The following is a 15,402-nucleotide window of genomic DNA, read 5'->3' on the forward strand; positions in this document are numbered from 1 at the left end:
TCAGTTTCAGTTTAGAAAGGGAATGAAGAACAACTTCTTTATCTTGTTGGGTTTACAGAAGGTTGAAGAGTGTGAGACCACCAAAGTGGAAAGCTGAGTGATGTTAGTTTATCTAGGACACGTAGCAGGGGTGAAGGAAGTGCTTCCAGGAGCCCTTCTTTTTCATTTGCCATGGATTATTCTCTGCACTGTCACACAGACAGAGCACACTTGGCCAAAACAACTTTATTTCATGAGTAGAACAGGCAGATGTTGAATCCTTAGAAATATGCTTTGCCATCCCTGCCTTTTACAGAAGGGAAAAAAGACTTCATGGAATTTCAGTTTGCCTATTCTGGAACAAACTCTCTTTTCGGTGCCAGTATGTTGCCAACCAGCTGGACACCTGGCTTCCCAAAAGCTCAATGCCTGTTCTCTGAACTTGACAAGAGCAGAATTAAATTATTATAAAAATCCATGTGAATTTCTAACTTGGGAGTTTGAGGTTCAAGCCAAAGGTGAGAAATCCTGAAGAAACTACAGGGCTATGTAGGTACACAAATTGGGAAAAGGAGTTTATCTCCTTGGAAGCTACTGCCATGGTTCTGCATAATACTGAGCCCATTATGAGGGTGTATGTCCTGCTGATTCCCTTGATCTGATGTGGCTGCCTTAATGCTTGATTTGTCAGCACTTTAAGTTATTTCCCATATTAAAAAAAAAGTAAGAATTAATGTCTTGTTCTGTATAACTATGAAAACTGATGCTAAACAGGTAATATGTCACAAAAAGTAAGCAAACCAGTGTAATTCTTTGATTAATGCATTGATTTGTCTCAGAGACAGTGACTTTATGTTCTTGGAGATGTTTGGAAGCTCAGTGTGCTTACTGCAGATAAATTGCTAGGTCTGCCAGGTGTGGACAGTGGGCAAAACTTGTGGCCTGTGAAGATGGATTCATGGGGAGGGCTTTGGACTTTGTGGCTCTCTAGTGCCACTTCCAAACATTCAGTAATTGGCTTGTTCAAAACAGGGCACGGTTTTAAATGTTCTAAATAAGCACTTAAGATCTGCTAGTAGCAAGCTGATTTCCCTGTGGGCTTTCCAGGTGACATGCTGCCAGTGGGTTTTTACCCTGGAAGAGAAGAAATGTTGCCAAGTGTCCTGCATACTGGTTGGTCCACAGGCATTGGTGCTGGGTGTTGAGGTGTCTGGAGCTTGATGTCTTCTTGTTAACAACTGTATTGCACCAAGCAACTGTAGCATGGTTCAGAGTATTTCAGCTCATTGTAGTGGACTTGTGGATCCAGTAGTTTTGTTAGTTAGCTTTGACTTTTACATTTTGAGTAAAATTTGGACCAAGTCTTGTGTTGGGCAGATGTAGCTGTCTGCACAGCCTTGCTAAAAGTTGTGTGTGCTCAGGTTCATTCTGCAGTTTACCCCTAAATTTATGTTGCTGTGGTAAAGTTTTGTGTTTGTTTTTTTTTTTTTAAGGATTAATTAATTGGCAAAGCAGAATGAATAAGATTCATTTATTCACATAGCAGGATAGCTAGTCATATTTTAAGAATATTTTAGTGTTCCTTCTGTAGGTAGGTAAATGTGTGTGGATAGGTAGGGAAATGGTACAGAACTGTCTGTTGACTTAGGATTCAGTTTATCAAAAGCATTAATAAATTCTCAGTTGCTTATTTAAAAGTTTAGATGTTGGAATGGAAGCTCAAGTTATGACTCAGCTTCCATAACTCACATTTGTTGACTTCTGCAATCTGTTTATTTGAATCAATTTCTGGTGCTGATTCAAGGCAGAGGTTACTAAATAATCTTAGTAGTGTTTTGGTTGGAAGGTGTAGTTTACAACTGATGAAAATAAAGTGCAAAAATGAGATGTTGATTAAACCAGACCATGACCTCTCTTGGGTTTAGCTAGGCAAAGTCTGTCGTGCAATGCATAGGGGTTTATCTGAAGATCAAGAGATTCCGTCAAAATGCTCCACCCTGTCCTTATCTAAAGTATGGATGTCAAATACAACAGGAAAAGTATTTTAGCACAGAAGTGACTTTGGATACAGAAATCCACATAACTTAGAAATATGTCAAGGACCCGACGCAGGTCTTCACTTGTAGGTCATTATGTCTGGTTCTAAAAACTGATCTTGCTACTGGAGTCTTCACTGCAGTTGATAAACTATGTGGAGAGCAGGCTTCTTTTGGATGAACCTATGTATAGAAGTGCTGGAGCTATTGGATGACAGGCTTCATCTGGATCTCAAAAGATAGAAGGTTCCTAACTATTTCTGAAGGGGTAATTTGTGGGAACTGATCTCAACTAAATACAGCCGGGCTGTTGGTACTGAAGCAGCTCACAGAAGTGTCAGTTTGGCTCTGCCAATCATGCAGGAAGGAAAAAGAATCACAAAATTAACCCATGTATTATTTAAAAATAGCATAAATCAGATGGTGGCTGCATCATCATGCATATCCACATGGGAGATCAGGAGACAGTTCTTGACTTTATAAAGTACATTTTTATGAACTTTATTGATTTGTTAATAGGCTAATAATTGTCTCCTCTGTTGCATGCCATAAATTTCTTTAAACAGGGGAGTACTCAGAGCAAGAGTCTCCTTCCCAGCTCTGACTGTGACTGAATACATGTTCTGGGGGAGGCATAACTCGGGCAAAGTCTGAATTATAATGCAGGCTGCATTTAGTAATGCACTAGACTGAGAGAGTAAACAACAGCTGGGAACAGAGGTAAAAAAGTGATTGAAAAATAATCTTCTAAGTAGAATTGAAAAGAAAACAGTAATTTTTACAAATTGGTAGTTAGTGATTTTTCTGTTGTCTGTTGATATATAGAGAAGAGTGAACTCTGAAGTTAGAGTTCTGGCTTATAAGCATTTTACTCCAAATTCTAGATACTAATGATTTTATGATATTCATATTTTTCTTTATAGAGGCTTGTCAATCTCTAATATTCATTACATAATTATCTTGATTATAATAGTGAAAGGAGTTGTGTGTCTGCTCATGTTTTTTGAGTCCTTAGGTTTCTTTTGTTCTAAATTAGAAACAGTTATTGTGCAAAGACTAAATATATTGCCCCTCTTCTCCTTTCCATAGGGAATTCCCAAGAACAGCAACTAAAAGCTTGGTAGTTACAAGGAGTTCCCTCATCTCCTTGATTTTCCTGCAAGATTATGGTTTCTTCTTCTTTAGTTTGCTCTGCATTATTTTGATACATGTACTGAAAGTGTTTAAACCACCTTGTGGCTGGTGACTTTTTTGCTTTCCGAGGCTTGATGCTGGATGCAGGTTTTTCCTTGCCAGCTCTTGTGAGGTCTCAGGTGGTGGCCTCCTGTTTTGCACAAAATAAAAGCCCTGTTCTGGGAGCTCTATTATGATGCAGCTCATCTTTTCTTATGTGTCACCAAGGTTTATATTCCTTGCCTGTACAGACCATATAACAAGCATAAAACTGCTGTTAGGGCACCTGTTCTGTACTTGGCAATATTCAGTTATTTGCCTTTTTCAAGCTCAGGCATTTTCACACATAATGAAGCTGTGTCTGGTTTGATGTGTCTGTCAAACTGCTGCTCAAGGGGCTCCCTGGCCAGCTCCTGCCTCTGCCATGGCCCAGTACAGCCTGCAGTGGAGCAGCTGCCCTGTCCCCACACAGCAGAGCTCTCTGGTGGGGAGACTCAGTGCTGAGAACTGAAGGATTGGTGTTAGCCTGGCAGGAGCCTGGGGCTCCTCATTCTGGTGGAGCCTACTGAGGAACTCGGCACCACTTTGAACAGAAAGAAGGGGCAGGAATGCATCCTGAAGTCCCATGTAAAACTACCCTGAAGTGTTCTTAAAGCCTGATTTATAGCCTGCGGGTAGAGTTTCACAGTAGCTTGAACCTTCTAAAGGCAGGCTGTGATTTGGGTGGTCCCTCCTTCCTGTTCATATTAGAGCATTAGCATTGCAGGGGGCTGGAGCAGAACTGCCCAAAGCCCTTCTCTTTGTTGTTTTTCCCCGAGTTGGTTTTCAGTTCTGGTCCTTGATCTTTGTGACTTTGCAGCTGGAAAGTGCTGGTGCTGACAGAGCAGCAGGAGCAGCATGAGCAGCCGTAAGGGGTGTAGGGTTTGCTGAAGCTGGAGACAGTGGAAACTTAACTCGTGCCAAGCCTTTATTTTATCTCTGATTTTGTCTCTTTTTTTTTTTGGTATGGGAGGGGAGGCAGATCTGCCAATGTTGGAACTGCTGGTGTTTCTCTTTTCTACTCTCTCCTGCCTAATGCCTCCTTCTTTTTTTTATTTTCCTTTTTTTTAAGGGAGAAACTTTTTCTTTGAAATGATAGGCTCTTGGACTTAGCAACACAATGTGATATTTATATATTTATGGAAGACTGTCAGTGTTGTCCCAAATATGTAACTCACCTGATCAATTAGAGTCTGTCACAAAGGAATCAGTAATGCTGACTGCAACAGGGTTTTTTTTGGGAAGTAAGTAAAAGTGATGGTAAAGACTCTGTAAAGAAAACATGTCAACACTTAGTGTTATCACAACAAGAATACATGAGGGCCTGTGCTTTCTGCAAGTATTGAAGTTTTTATTCCAACTTTCAGAGTATCTTCTTTTATTTTTAGATGAATCTGCGTTCTGTATTTACTGTAGAACAACAAAGGATATTACAGCGTTATTATGAAAATGGAATGACAAATCAAAGTAAAAATTGCTTTCAGCTCATATTACAGTGTGCACAAGAAACTAAACTGGACTTCAGTGTAGTCAGGGTAAGTACTGAGGCCTTCCAAATTTGTATGTTAAATTAATACACATTCATTTCTTTACATAAAACATCTGTAGAGGACTGGAGTCTCTTAACTTCATGCTTGTCTTAAATCAGACTTCAGTATGTGTGTGTCGCATTCATTTTTATCCAGAGAGCCTGTTTATAGCTTGTTTTTGCTGAAATGTCTTCACATGACTGCTGTATTTAGCAGGGACCTGGATTTACACAAGGAGTGATTCTTTTTCTGTTGTTGTTTGGGTTTTTTTGTTGTTTGTCTTTTGTTGATGGTTTGGTTTGGGTTTTGGATTTCTTTTTAGTTTATTACATTGCAAATTAGAGTGCCCTATAGAAACCTTGTGCAATGTATTACATCAAAGAAAGGTCATGTTATTAGGAGACTATTCTTAAGTTAAACAAATTTCTATAACCTAATGTATTTGAGGGAATAATTGTGGAAGCATTTCCCTTGACGCACTCTCAGATTTGTATTCTATGTCACAATCAAATATTGTGGTCCCTTGTGGTTATTTACAGTGAGTACATTCTTTTCTTATGACAGAAGAATGTCACTAGTGCTAACAGAAGCACTTCCAAAGCCTATGAATTCTATGGGAAGGGAATTAATAATCCCTTTGTGAAACAGTAGACAACAAAATGGCTGTTGTCTCAGAGCAGAAATAGAAATTGTGAAGCATTAGCTGAAAAAATAACAGCAGTAGTGGAGCTACCAGAAGTTGCTGCAACACTGGATACTGAAGAGGAAGAAGTAAGACCAGCCTAGTTTTTTTAAGTGGTATACCAGTGGTATATGGACAATAGGAAACTCTCCTGCTGCCTAATTCTTACCTGGATTCCCCTCCCTCAAAATACTCTGGAAATACTAAGACTGACTTTCTCGGCTCTAGGTGCTGGGAAGTTCTGAAAGTCAGTGAGAAATTCAGACTCCCTGGAACACTCCATCAGCTGTAACAGGAATCTGGTGCTAATGATGCAGTCAAGACCTGTTTTTCTATTTTTACTCTGATTGAAGGACCCAGAGGAGGCAGCCAGTCTCTCCTGTTTGTGGTCCTCATTCACTCTCTATATTTTCCTTGTCCTCTCTATTTCCCTTACAACAATAATATAACTTGGCTTTTTTCCTTAGTTTACTTCACTTACTGAGCCCTTATTTGCAATACTTAAACTTTCTTCCTACTTGTGAAGTACAATGGAAACATACCCAGCATTTGTCCTGCAATGGTCAGATATTTTTATGATCTTACCTTTCTCTTCTTTACACCCCTCATTTCTGCCTCTCCTAGTGCCCCCCTTTTTTTCTTTCTTCTTTTTCTATAAAACTCTTGGACAGAGATGAGTACTTCTTTGCCCAATGTCTAGCAAAGTGATACCTGAGTTTCAGCAGATATGACTGTATTAGGAACATTAATTCCCTAAATATAACAGTTACAATTCAAGTGTCATAACTCTGACTATATTCTTCCTCCAAATCAGGGTTTCTATAGCCTTGTCCCATAGGACTACATCCAGTCTTTCCTATTTTGAGCTAGATTGGAAAAAAAGTCCTATGTATGATTTGATGGGATTTGTTGTCTACTCTACAGATGTCATTACTCCAATACATAAAAATACATTATCCCTTTCAAAGTTAGGAAATGTGGTAGTTACTCCAGGGGAAAAAACCCTCCTCAGATTTAATAGAGAAGTATTCCAGTTATGCCAGGTTTGAGTGGCCTGGTTTTTAATATTAGCATACTGGTGCTGGTTGTTTATTGTCTTTACATGAAATGTGAACAATAAGACTTGATAAACTGCATGAGTTCTGAGAGTCTTAATTTCCCAGTGTCACTGAGTGCTGGGAGCACTGGCCAGGGAGGTGGCTGAGGGGTTCTCCCCATAGTACAACAGCAGATGTCAGAACAGTTAAAGCTTTGTTGTTCTTTTATACCTCATGAAAGATTTCCTGAGGACATATAATTTTCAGATTTAGGATGGAATTTCTGGTCAAATCTAATGGCCAAGTGCCACTGGTGGTCCTTCTGGGGTGCGCATCTGGATTGTGAGACAATCTGAAGTTCCAACTCTGGTTCAAACTGGGAATGTAAAATCAAGGTCTCTTGAATCCTAGGTAAAATTCTTAGCATCTGTATTTGTGGTTCATCGTCTCTTCTGGGAGCTTCTTCTCATCCTAAATAAGAGTTAACAATTTCAGTGATGTTTCCAGCGTTGGTGCAGACTTACAGGTTGGGGCACTTCATTGAAATAAATATTTGTCTCTCTTAGTGCATTTTGTAATTGGCTGCTCTACCACATCCCAAATTAATACCATCACCATCAAGCTGGTGACAGTGTGGAGCTTCTTTTTCAGTCTACAAGGGTAGTTTAATGTAATTCTTCTCTGGGATAGTGTCTCACAGTGCTAAAAATGGGAGGTTTGGTACTCTTTCCTGTGTCCCAGATCTGCAGGGTTTTTTTTTCCCTGTCTTTCTTTTTGTGCTGATCATCTCTTGCATTCATTCCTTTTCAAAGTATCCCAGTTATATTTGCTAACTTTACCAAAGCTTTTGTTAATTTTTCATTTGCAAATTCAGTTTTATACCTTTTGGGGGAGTTGCACTCACTGTTCATTTAGGTGGGTGCTTTTGGTTAGATGGTGGGGGAAGATGCTGGAGACCTGATCAGGAGAATGGGACCCTTTCAGCAGTGGCAAATATGATTCAGGCTGTCTCACAAAACTGTACATTAATCCTGAGTGAACAGCAGTGCTAGTAAGTTATTTGCACGTCTCTGAATGAATTTATTTTCTGGAAGACCATGAGAGAAACTTCAGATTTTAGTTTTATACAGTTGGAAAGATTTGGGGTGGGATCTCTTTTCCTGGTCCAAAATTTGCAGTATCTCTAATTATAATTTCTATCTTGGAAGTTTACTGACTGAGCAGAAATTTAAAAAAAATAATAAAATTTGATCTTCTGAATTTGTTTTCTGCAATAAAGGAAAGTTAGTTGCTGTCTGTGGCTATAACTGGTGTATTTAAACTTGCTTTTGAGAAGAAAAATATTATCACTAGTAAATGAGATTTTACTGCATGCAACAAATCATGCCTCAAATTAGGCACATTGTAAAATTTGGTAACAAAAATGAGTAGAATGGAATGCTTCTGTATGGCAAGGTTATGTATTTTTCTGTAGAGAAATCTGTTTGCTTCCTTATCAGCTATTGGCATGTGAAGAAAGATTTCCTTCTGTCATGTGATGAGATGGAAAGCCAAGATAGGTAGTGGGTGCAGTTTGTTAAGGGGCTGAGCGAGTTAAGTGATTAAATCAACTCGTTTGCATTGCTGGATGTTGAGACCCTGCTTTGGTTTGGTTTTAGGTGTGCAGCAGATGATATCCAGAGAGGTGCAGAAAACTCTCATTCTCGTGCCTATCTGATCCTTTTCAGAACCAGCATAAGCAGATGCAAAAGCTTCTTTTTCATTCTTTGGCACTTGTATCCTGCTCACTCGTGCCCTCACATTCGGTACAGATGTACTGTGGTGAAAGGACTGAGCCAGTCTTGTCTATCTGATCATGAACATTTCCAGGAATAGTTAGAGGGTGCATGTTCTTACAGTGTTAGAACTGATGTTGCCACCAGATTAACTCTATCTTGAAATACTGAAATTAATCTTTCTCCTTCAGTTATTTTAGCTATATCTTATTGTGTTACTTGCAGGACAGACTTTCCTGTGTGCTTAAAGCAGCAGTACATTTTGCCCTGTGCACCACTGCCACAATACCTGCATTTTTCAAATGCTTTTTCCTCTGCTGTCTTTTACACAAAACTATATACTGTTATTGTCACATTCAGAAATGTCCATAATAGCAAACTTCTGTTGGAGTCTGATCCTGGTAATCCTAATCTTGCCTATCAGTGTATTTGTAAAGCAGATTTTGACATGAGATCTTGGTTTGTGCAGAGGAGGAATTAGTCCATAGACCTAAATAATTCACAAAATAGTTTTGTAATTGTCTGACAGAAAGTTGGTTTTCTTCCTCTGTTATTTAAATTCAACAATTTGTAGTTCCTTTTCAAGGCAGTTTTGAGGGTCTTATCTCTCAGTTATTTGGCTACAAAAGTTTAGCTACATACCTAAGTGATGCTTCTGCATCCCAAGATACTAAATATCAAAAATTTAAATATGAGGGAATTAGTCACATCAGTGTCAATGAAATAAACCTTAAGGGTAACTTTGGGCCAAGAGACATGAAGACAGTCTCAGGATTTTTGAGTAACTGTAGCTTTGGAATTGAGACTGTGGTTCTCGTGTGTATTCGTGTATGAATCCCAATCACAAGAGACATGGATTTACACCCTGTATTGTTCAGATTCTGCATAATCAGTAAATTATTTACATATTTGTAAAACGAGCTCTCAAGTTGAACACTTAACATTTCATCAAATCAGCTTAAAAATGGAATTGCCTAATTTTTTTCTGCTCATTTAATGCTTTGTTTTGTGTTTGTTCTCATTGTTGTTTGTTGTTTGCAGACGTGGGTTGGCAATAAGCGAAGGAAGATGAGCAGCAAGAGTGCTCTAGAATCTGGAGGCACTCCCCCAGGGACTGTCCCTTCTACTCTCTCAGTACCTCCAGAAGCAGCAGTTAGAAATGTGGTAAATATTGCTCGATCCCAAAGCCAGCAGTCTACTTGGACCTCCTCTAACAACGATGTCATAGTTACTGGTATATACAGTCCTGCTAGTTCATCTGGTAGACAAGGATCCACCAAACAGACAAACGCTTCAATGGCAGAAATCCATAAAACCTCAATTCCACGACTCCCAGGAAAAGGTGACACAGAGTTTCAGCAGCAGCACATCCCTCTAGGACGGCAAGTACCACATTGTAAAAACGCTTCCCTATTAGTAGGGGAAAAGACTATTATTTTATCGAGGCAAACAAGCGTCCTGAATTCTGCCAACTCCATTTATAGTCACACCAAGAAAAGCTACGGCAGTTCCTCCATGCAGACGGCGGAGCTGGTGTTACCTCAGAAACCCATGATATGCCACAGACCCTGCAAAGCTGAACCCCTGGCATGTCAGAGGTTACACAAACCAGAACACGCAGCTCTCATGTCGCACGTGCCCCCTGGGCAAAGGGCTAATGCCAGGGACCCTTCTTGTAGCACCCAAAACCTGGAGATCCGGGAAGTGTTTTCGCTGGCGGTTACAGATCAGCCCCAGAGGCTGGTGGGGGGCAGTGCTGTGCAGAGACACTGCCCCGTGGAGGGCAGCTCTCTGTCCATTGCCATGGAAACGGGAGACGTGGACGACGAATACGCTAGAGAAGAGGAACTAGCATCCATGGGAGCACAAATACAAAGCTATTCCAGATACTGTGAGAGCAGCAGTTCTGTTCGAGCAGAGAACCAAAGCGCAGCCTTGTCTGGGCCAGGAAGAAATGTGAGCTGTAGTTCACAGATGGTGAATGCCAGGGACGTGCCTGACAATGTTCTGTATCATAACAGAGACTACCACTTGCCTGCACGGACCTCATTGCACACAACATCCAGCACATTGTATAACACTGCTAACCCATCAAGAAGTACCTTTTCTCCTCATTTTACATCTTCAAGTCAACTGAGGCTGTCACAAAACCAAAATAATTACCAGGTAATCCATCAGTTTTTCTCTGTCTTCAGACCTTGAAGACAGGGTTGTAGATAAGGACTGTTTTCTTTTCAAGTTGATATCTGGTAAGCCATAGGTTCACCTTTCTGCAGGCTCTGCTCCCTTGACATCCTTCAGTAGAGAGAACTTTGTCCTAAACAAAAGTTCAGGTGGGACTGTAGTGCTGCTATCTGTGCAGCAGAGCCCATGGCTGCAGTGGGTAGCTGTATTTTGAAGATCAAGGTGGGCCTCATAAGTTTAATGGATAAACTCTGGTGACAGGAGGATTGTACCTGTGAGTGGGGGTGCATGCTCAGGGCTGTGCTGTCCTGAGGTGGCTCACCAGCACATGTCACAGCAGTACCCCTGGCTGTTCCTCTGTAGACATAATGTGCATGTGACACAGGGCAGAAGGTGGGATTGTGCTGTCATTTGTGTGCTGTACAGTTGCTCGCCCTTATTAATGTCAGCTGGGATTAGCTTTTCCATCAGCACTGTCTTTACTCCCTGGGCAGTTGCCAATCTCTAGGACCTCTTTTCTGTCAGGGATTAAGTTCTCCTGCAAACTAGGAAAGATGATTTGAAACACTAAGTGAGCATCTCTCCCACAGCATCTAACTCAAATGCTGGTTCATTCAATCCTGTTATTTCCTCATCCTCTAAGAGTCGTCCCTTCAGTCCTACTGGGGGAAGAAAGTTAAATGCAGCTAGTTCAAGAACTAAAATATCTTCAGAAAAAGGTAGAACACAGAAACAGTTAATTTTTTGTATGTTTTGTTGTAACTAGAAGAGAGACAATTGTGGAGGAAACATCCAAATTGATTTTTCTTTTGTTTCATGGGTTTTTATGCCACCTGGCATGGCATCGTCTAGAAACACTGAGATAAGAGTCTTAAGACTGACAGGTTGTGATACATTATGTGTTAGCTTTGTGCATTTGCCTGCTATTACCTTTTAAATTTACCCTGAAAGCCAACCATGCAAACATCATGGTCTCTATTCTTGTGCATTGCTCACGAGGATAGGAAATGCTACTTTATGAAGCTGGTTTGTGGTGTTTGGTTGGGGTTTTTTTTCCTTTTTTTTTTTTCTTTTTTTCCTACTTGTTCCTGTCTCATGAGGTTTTCAAAGAAAGCTTTTGAGTCCAATTAAGTGCCAGTTGTGAGCAAAATTAATTGCTTTTCTTGGTAATCCTGAGGTTAGAGGAGCATATATGCTCTGGAGTAGATTCTGTGTAGTCAATGGGACATCTGCAGTTCTTATTTATGCCCTTTTCTAAGCTGAGCACTTCAGACGAGCTGTTCTTACCCTTTCTCCCTTCTTTCAGATAGTCTGTCAGTGTTTGCTGTTACTATTCTTGAGTTAAAAGTTTCATTAAATGCTGTTTACTTTTGACACCTCAGTTTCTTAGGAGAAGAAAAGCTGTAAATGTGCACACCTGTTCAATAAAGGGCTGGTAAGGCTGCAAAAGTGCATGCAATAGAGTTAAGGAAATTCTTCACCATGAGGGTAGTAAGGAACTGGAGCAGGTTGCCCAGGGAGGTTGTGGAAGCCCCTGGAGGTGTTGAAGGCCAGGTTGGATGAGGCTTATGCAGCCTGATCTAGTGGCAGGTGTCCCTGCTCGTAGCAGGGAGGTTGGAAGCTGATGATCTTTAAGGTCCCTTCCAACCTTCACCGTCCTGTGATTCTGTAACGTGAAATACATTAGGGATACTTGCAGCTGTCTGCTCTTGCTATTGTTACAATAATGTACCTATTTTTCTGGTAAGTGAGAAATTAATCTGTATCCCATTTGACTTCCTGTCTCAGAGACCCTGTTCTGTCTATTTGGGAATGCTCCTTAGACTGAGGGAGCCTGTTTCCTGTGGTGTCCCTTACCTTTTTGTGGTTTGAAACCTTGGAAAAACTGGGCAGACTGCTATTATTTATTGCTGTAAGCATTCATGCTGTGAATCTCTGAAATGACATGCTTCAGTATCAAAGTATTTGAGGTCCACACATGTAGTATCATGGCTCTGTGGAAGCTCCAGAGGACCAGCGTCCTACAGCCTGGCCAGATACAGTAGCACCTTGAAGAAACAACAGTGCTGATTTCTCCAGATCACTCACGGTCCTTGCTGGGAGTTTTTAGAGCATTCCAGAACAATGCAGGAATTAAATTCTGTATCTTAAGAGATGTTAGTGTATGCCAGTGACATTTCCAACACTTGTTCATTGCATTGACAAGAAAATTTCACCTACTGCCTTCAAAGTCACGTGCAACAAATAGTGTACCCTGCTAGGCTTATAATGTATTTTGTGAGAATAATCAGTTCTGCTCTAGGTTAACCCCCTCCTCTGACTCCTCCCCTTTCAAATTAATTCCAGTGTGACTGCTATTTCATGTAGTCCCTGCCTTATAGCTTAATTTTTATATATTATCCAGAGACACAGATTTTATAGCAGGTGCTGTTGGCAGGATGAGACTTGTTTTGTATGCAGTCAGTTTCTCTTGATTTTACTGCCTGTGTTTAGCAAATTTATCCCTCAGCCTAGGAATGAAAATCCTCAAACTTAGGGAAATCTTCCTAAATTTAAAAATAGATTAAACCCGAGTTACATGATGATTGGAGTAGTGAAACATTTAATGTTTCTTCAAAATCAGGGCTGTGTGTTTTGTGTTTGATGAAGTAATTACTGTCATACATTGGTGGGGTGTATAATTAGCAATTAGTTATAGCTTCTTTACTGGTTCAGTTAATCAAATTCATGTTAGTGTAATGTAAGAGTAAATTTAATAAAGTGATCAATTTTAATGCCTGAGCAGTTTCAGTAAACAAATTGTTCAACCTAGTTGCTTTTCTTTGTTTGGCTTTGACTGTGTTGATCTGGAGAGGCTATTCTTGCTGGCCCTCAAGGTTGAATTGTGATTTAGTCTTGGTTTCCCCCCAGCCCTAAGGCACAGAAGTACTGTTGAAAGGAGATGTATTTTTAATTACTTTGTTATACACACTGAAGCACAGGTATCTAATTGAACCCTGTCTCCTTCAGGGGAAAGAACTAAGCCATACAGCTAATGTGTCAGGATAGGATATAGTTATTTATTTGTTATTTTGATATTCACTGATAAGGATGCTGCTTTATATAAATGAGCTGCAAGGTTGCTTTATTTAACGAAATGGGACTCCATTTTAATTTGGTGGGGTGTTTTTTTAATGTGTCAAAGTGATTTGTTTACTTCCCTAGAGTCTTTTGAAGACAAGAGGAGGACTTTCTTGCTAACTTTGGGCAGCACAGCTTTTTGCTAGGGCAAGGGATATAGTTTTCTCTGAAGAGACTGAAACAAAGTCTTTGATGCTCATTTCCTGGTACTTGTAACATAAGCAGAGTTGTTTGTCACAGGAGTTTGTCCACTTGATTTCTGGGATGAAATGCTTCCAGCTGTAGGAGTGGGGAGAACCTGTGGGGCTGTGGGGAGGACAGCAGTGAGCAGGCTGCACAACACTGAACGGTCTCAGGTGATACTGGGACACCCAGCAACTGGGCTGGGGCCTGGGGTTTGTTGCAATGCACTGAATTTGGGACAGTAAATCTACAGGTGAATCGGGAAAGGATTATGTAGGGACTTTATATAGTGTAATCACTTTAATTAAGGTACAGCACTGGTAATACAGCAGTGTTGTAGTGCCTTTGAGCTTCCTCTAGTGTCTGCCAGAGCTGCTGACTCTGAGACACGGCATCTTTTCTGAGGAAGGCATTTCAGGTTGTCATTTTTTGCAACTCACAGTAGCTGTCCCAGTTGGTCTAGGACTGGAGTTACACCTGTGAATGCAGGAAAACTCTCCAGCTCACTCAAAAAACAACACCCTCCACAGAAAGCCCCAGCCTGTGTGCTTTTTTTTTGGAGAGACAGTTTGGAATGCTCCCATCCATGCCTCTTGTCTTTCAGGAAGTTATACTGAGAGAAACTTGATTGTATTTGACATACACATGTCAGATCATGTGTGCATTTGTCTTCCAAGTACCTGTTAGTGCTCTGCCAGACTGATTGCTTTATTCACATAGAAAAGCACTTTTTTTCTCTAGCCCCACTTTCAATTTGTGAAGAGAAGCCCTCTGGGTGGATACTGAGGACACATTTACAATGGATTCTGAGCTGTAAAGCTGTTGTGTGGGATACAGAACTGTAATAGACATAACTTGGTTATACTGAATTGCCAAAATGTGTGTGTGCAACTAAGAAATTAATATTTTAGACTCAAAAGCTGCTGTAGACTTGCTCTTAGGAGGGGAGTGTGTTCATTTTTAGCCCCCCTCAACTTGGCTTGTGCTGTAATGGGAAAGTGTCTGACCTTAGGTAACCTCCAAGTGCTTCCAGCTAAAAGCTTGAAGAATAAAAGTATCTTATGTGCTTGTACACTGGACAAATTGTACCAGGTATTCTATATTTGGTTATGCTCATGCTGCAAGATTCATCTGTAGAGCACTTGCAAATACAAAAACTATTAGCATGGTTTGATACAGTCAGCAGAAGTGCGTAGATTTCTTTTCCTCACATATACAGTGTGTGTAATGACTTGAGATTGATTAATCTCTCAAGAGCTATGTTTAGTCCCTCAAGCATTGCTTGTCTGCCGCAGAAGATGAACACAGAATCCTAAATAAACCTATAATATTCCAGGCTATGACACATTTCAAATGGCCAGGAAAAATAGTCCAAGAATATTAGTTAATAAAGCCTGACCTCTGGGAAAAGTGGAGGAGCAATGGGAATAAAGGCAGCTAACCTTTGCCTTCATAGCCCTTCCCCTTCCTTCTTCAGCCTGATGGCTCTAGTTTTTCAGCTAATATGCAATTACTTAACATCTGACATTGAATAGTTCAGTTACTAACGTTATAGCATTTTTTTCTGAATTTTAACTGATTAAATTGAAAAATATGTGATGGCAGTTGTGTCTGGCATTGGCCCTTGGCTGACTCCAGTCTGATTAATCTTGCTGGGCTTGTGAC

The 15,402-nt window shown here is 40.4% G+C and overlaps 1 protein-coding gene across 4 annotated transcripts in view; it reads left to right on the forward strand.

Moving 5' to 3' along the window:
- The first annotated feature begins 4,615 nt into the window (after window positions 1–4,615).
- Window positions 4,616–15,402, forward strand: part of HDX (highly divergent homeobox) — a 41,916-nt gene continuing 31,129 nt past the window's right edge. For 3 of the 4 annotated variants that reach the window (XM_051630413.1, XM_051630412.1, XM_051630415.1), the window contains exons 1-2: window positions 4,621–4,762; window positions 9,292–10,416. In XM_051630413.1, the coding sequence (XP_051486373.1) occupies window positions 4,682–4,762; window positions 9,292–10,416 (1,206 nt within the window). In that variant the 5' untranslated portion in view covers window positions 4,621–4,681. Of the gene's footprint in view, window positions 4,763–9,291; window positions 10,417–15,402 lie in introns of all 4 variants that reach the window. The other variant, XM_051630411.1, reaches the window with a different exon arrangement.

The sequence above is a fragment of the Apus apus genome, chromosome 12, assembly GCF_020740795.1.
Source record: "Apus apus isolate bApuApu2 chromosome 12, bApuApu2.pri.cur, whole genome shotgun sequence".
Taxonomy (NCBI): Eukaryota; Metazoa; Chordata; class Aves; order Apodiformes; family Apodidae; genus Apus; species Apus apus.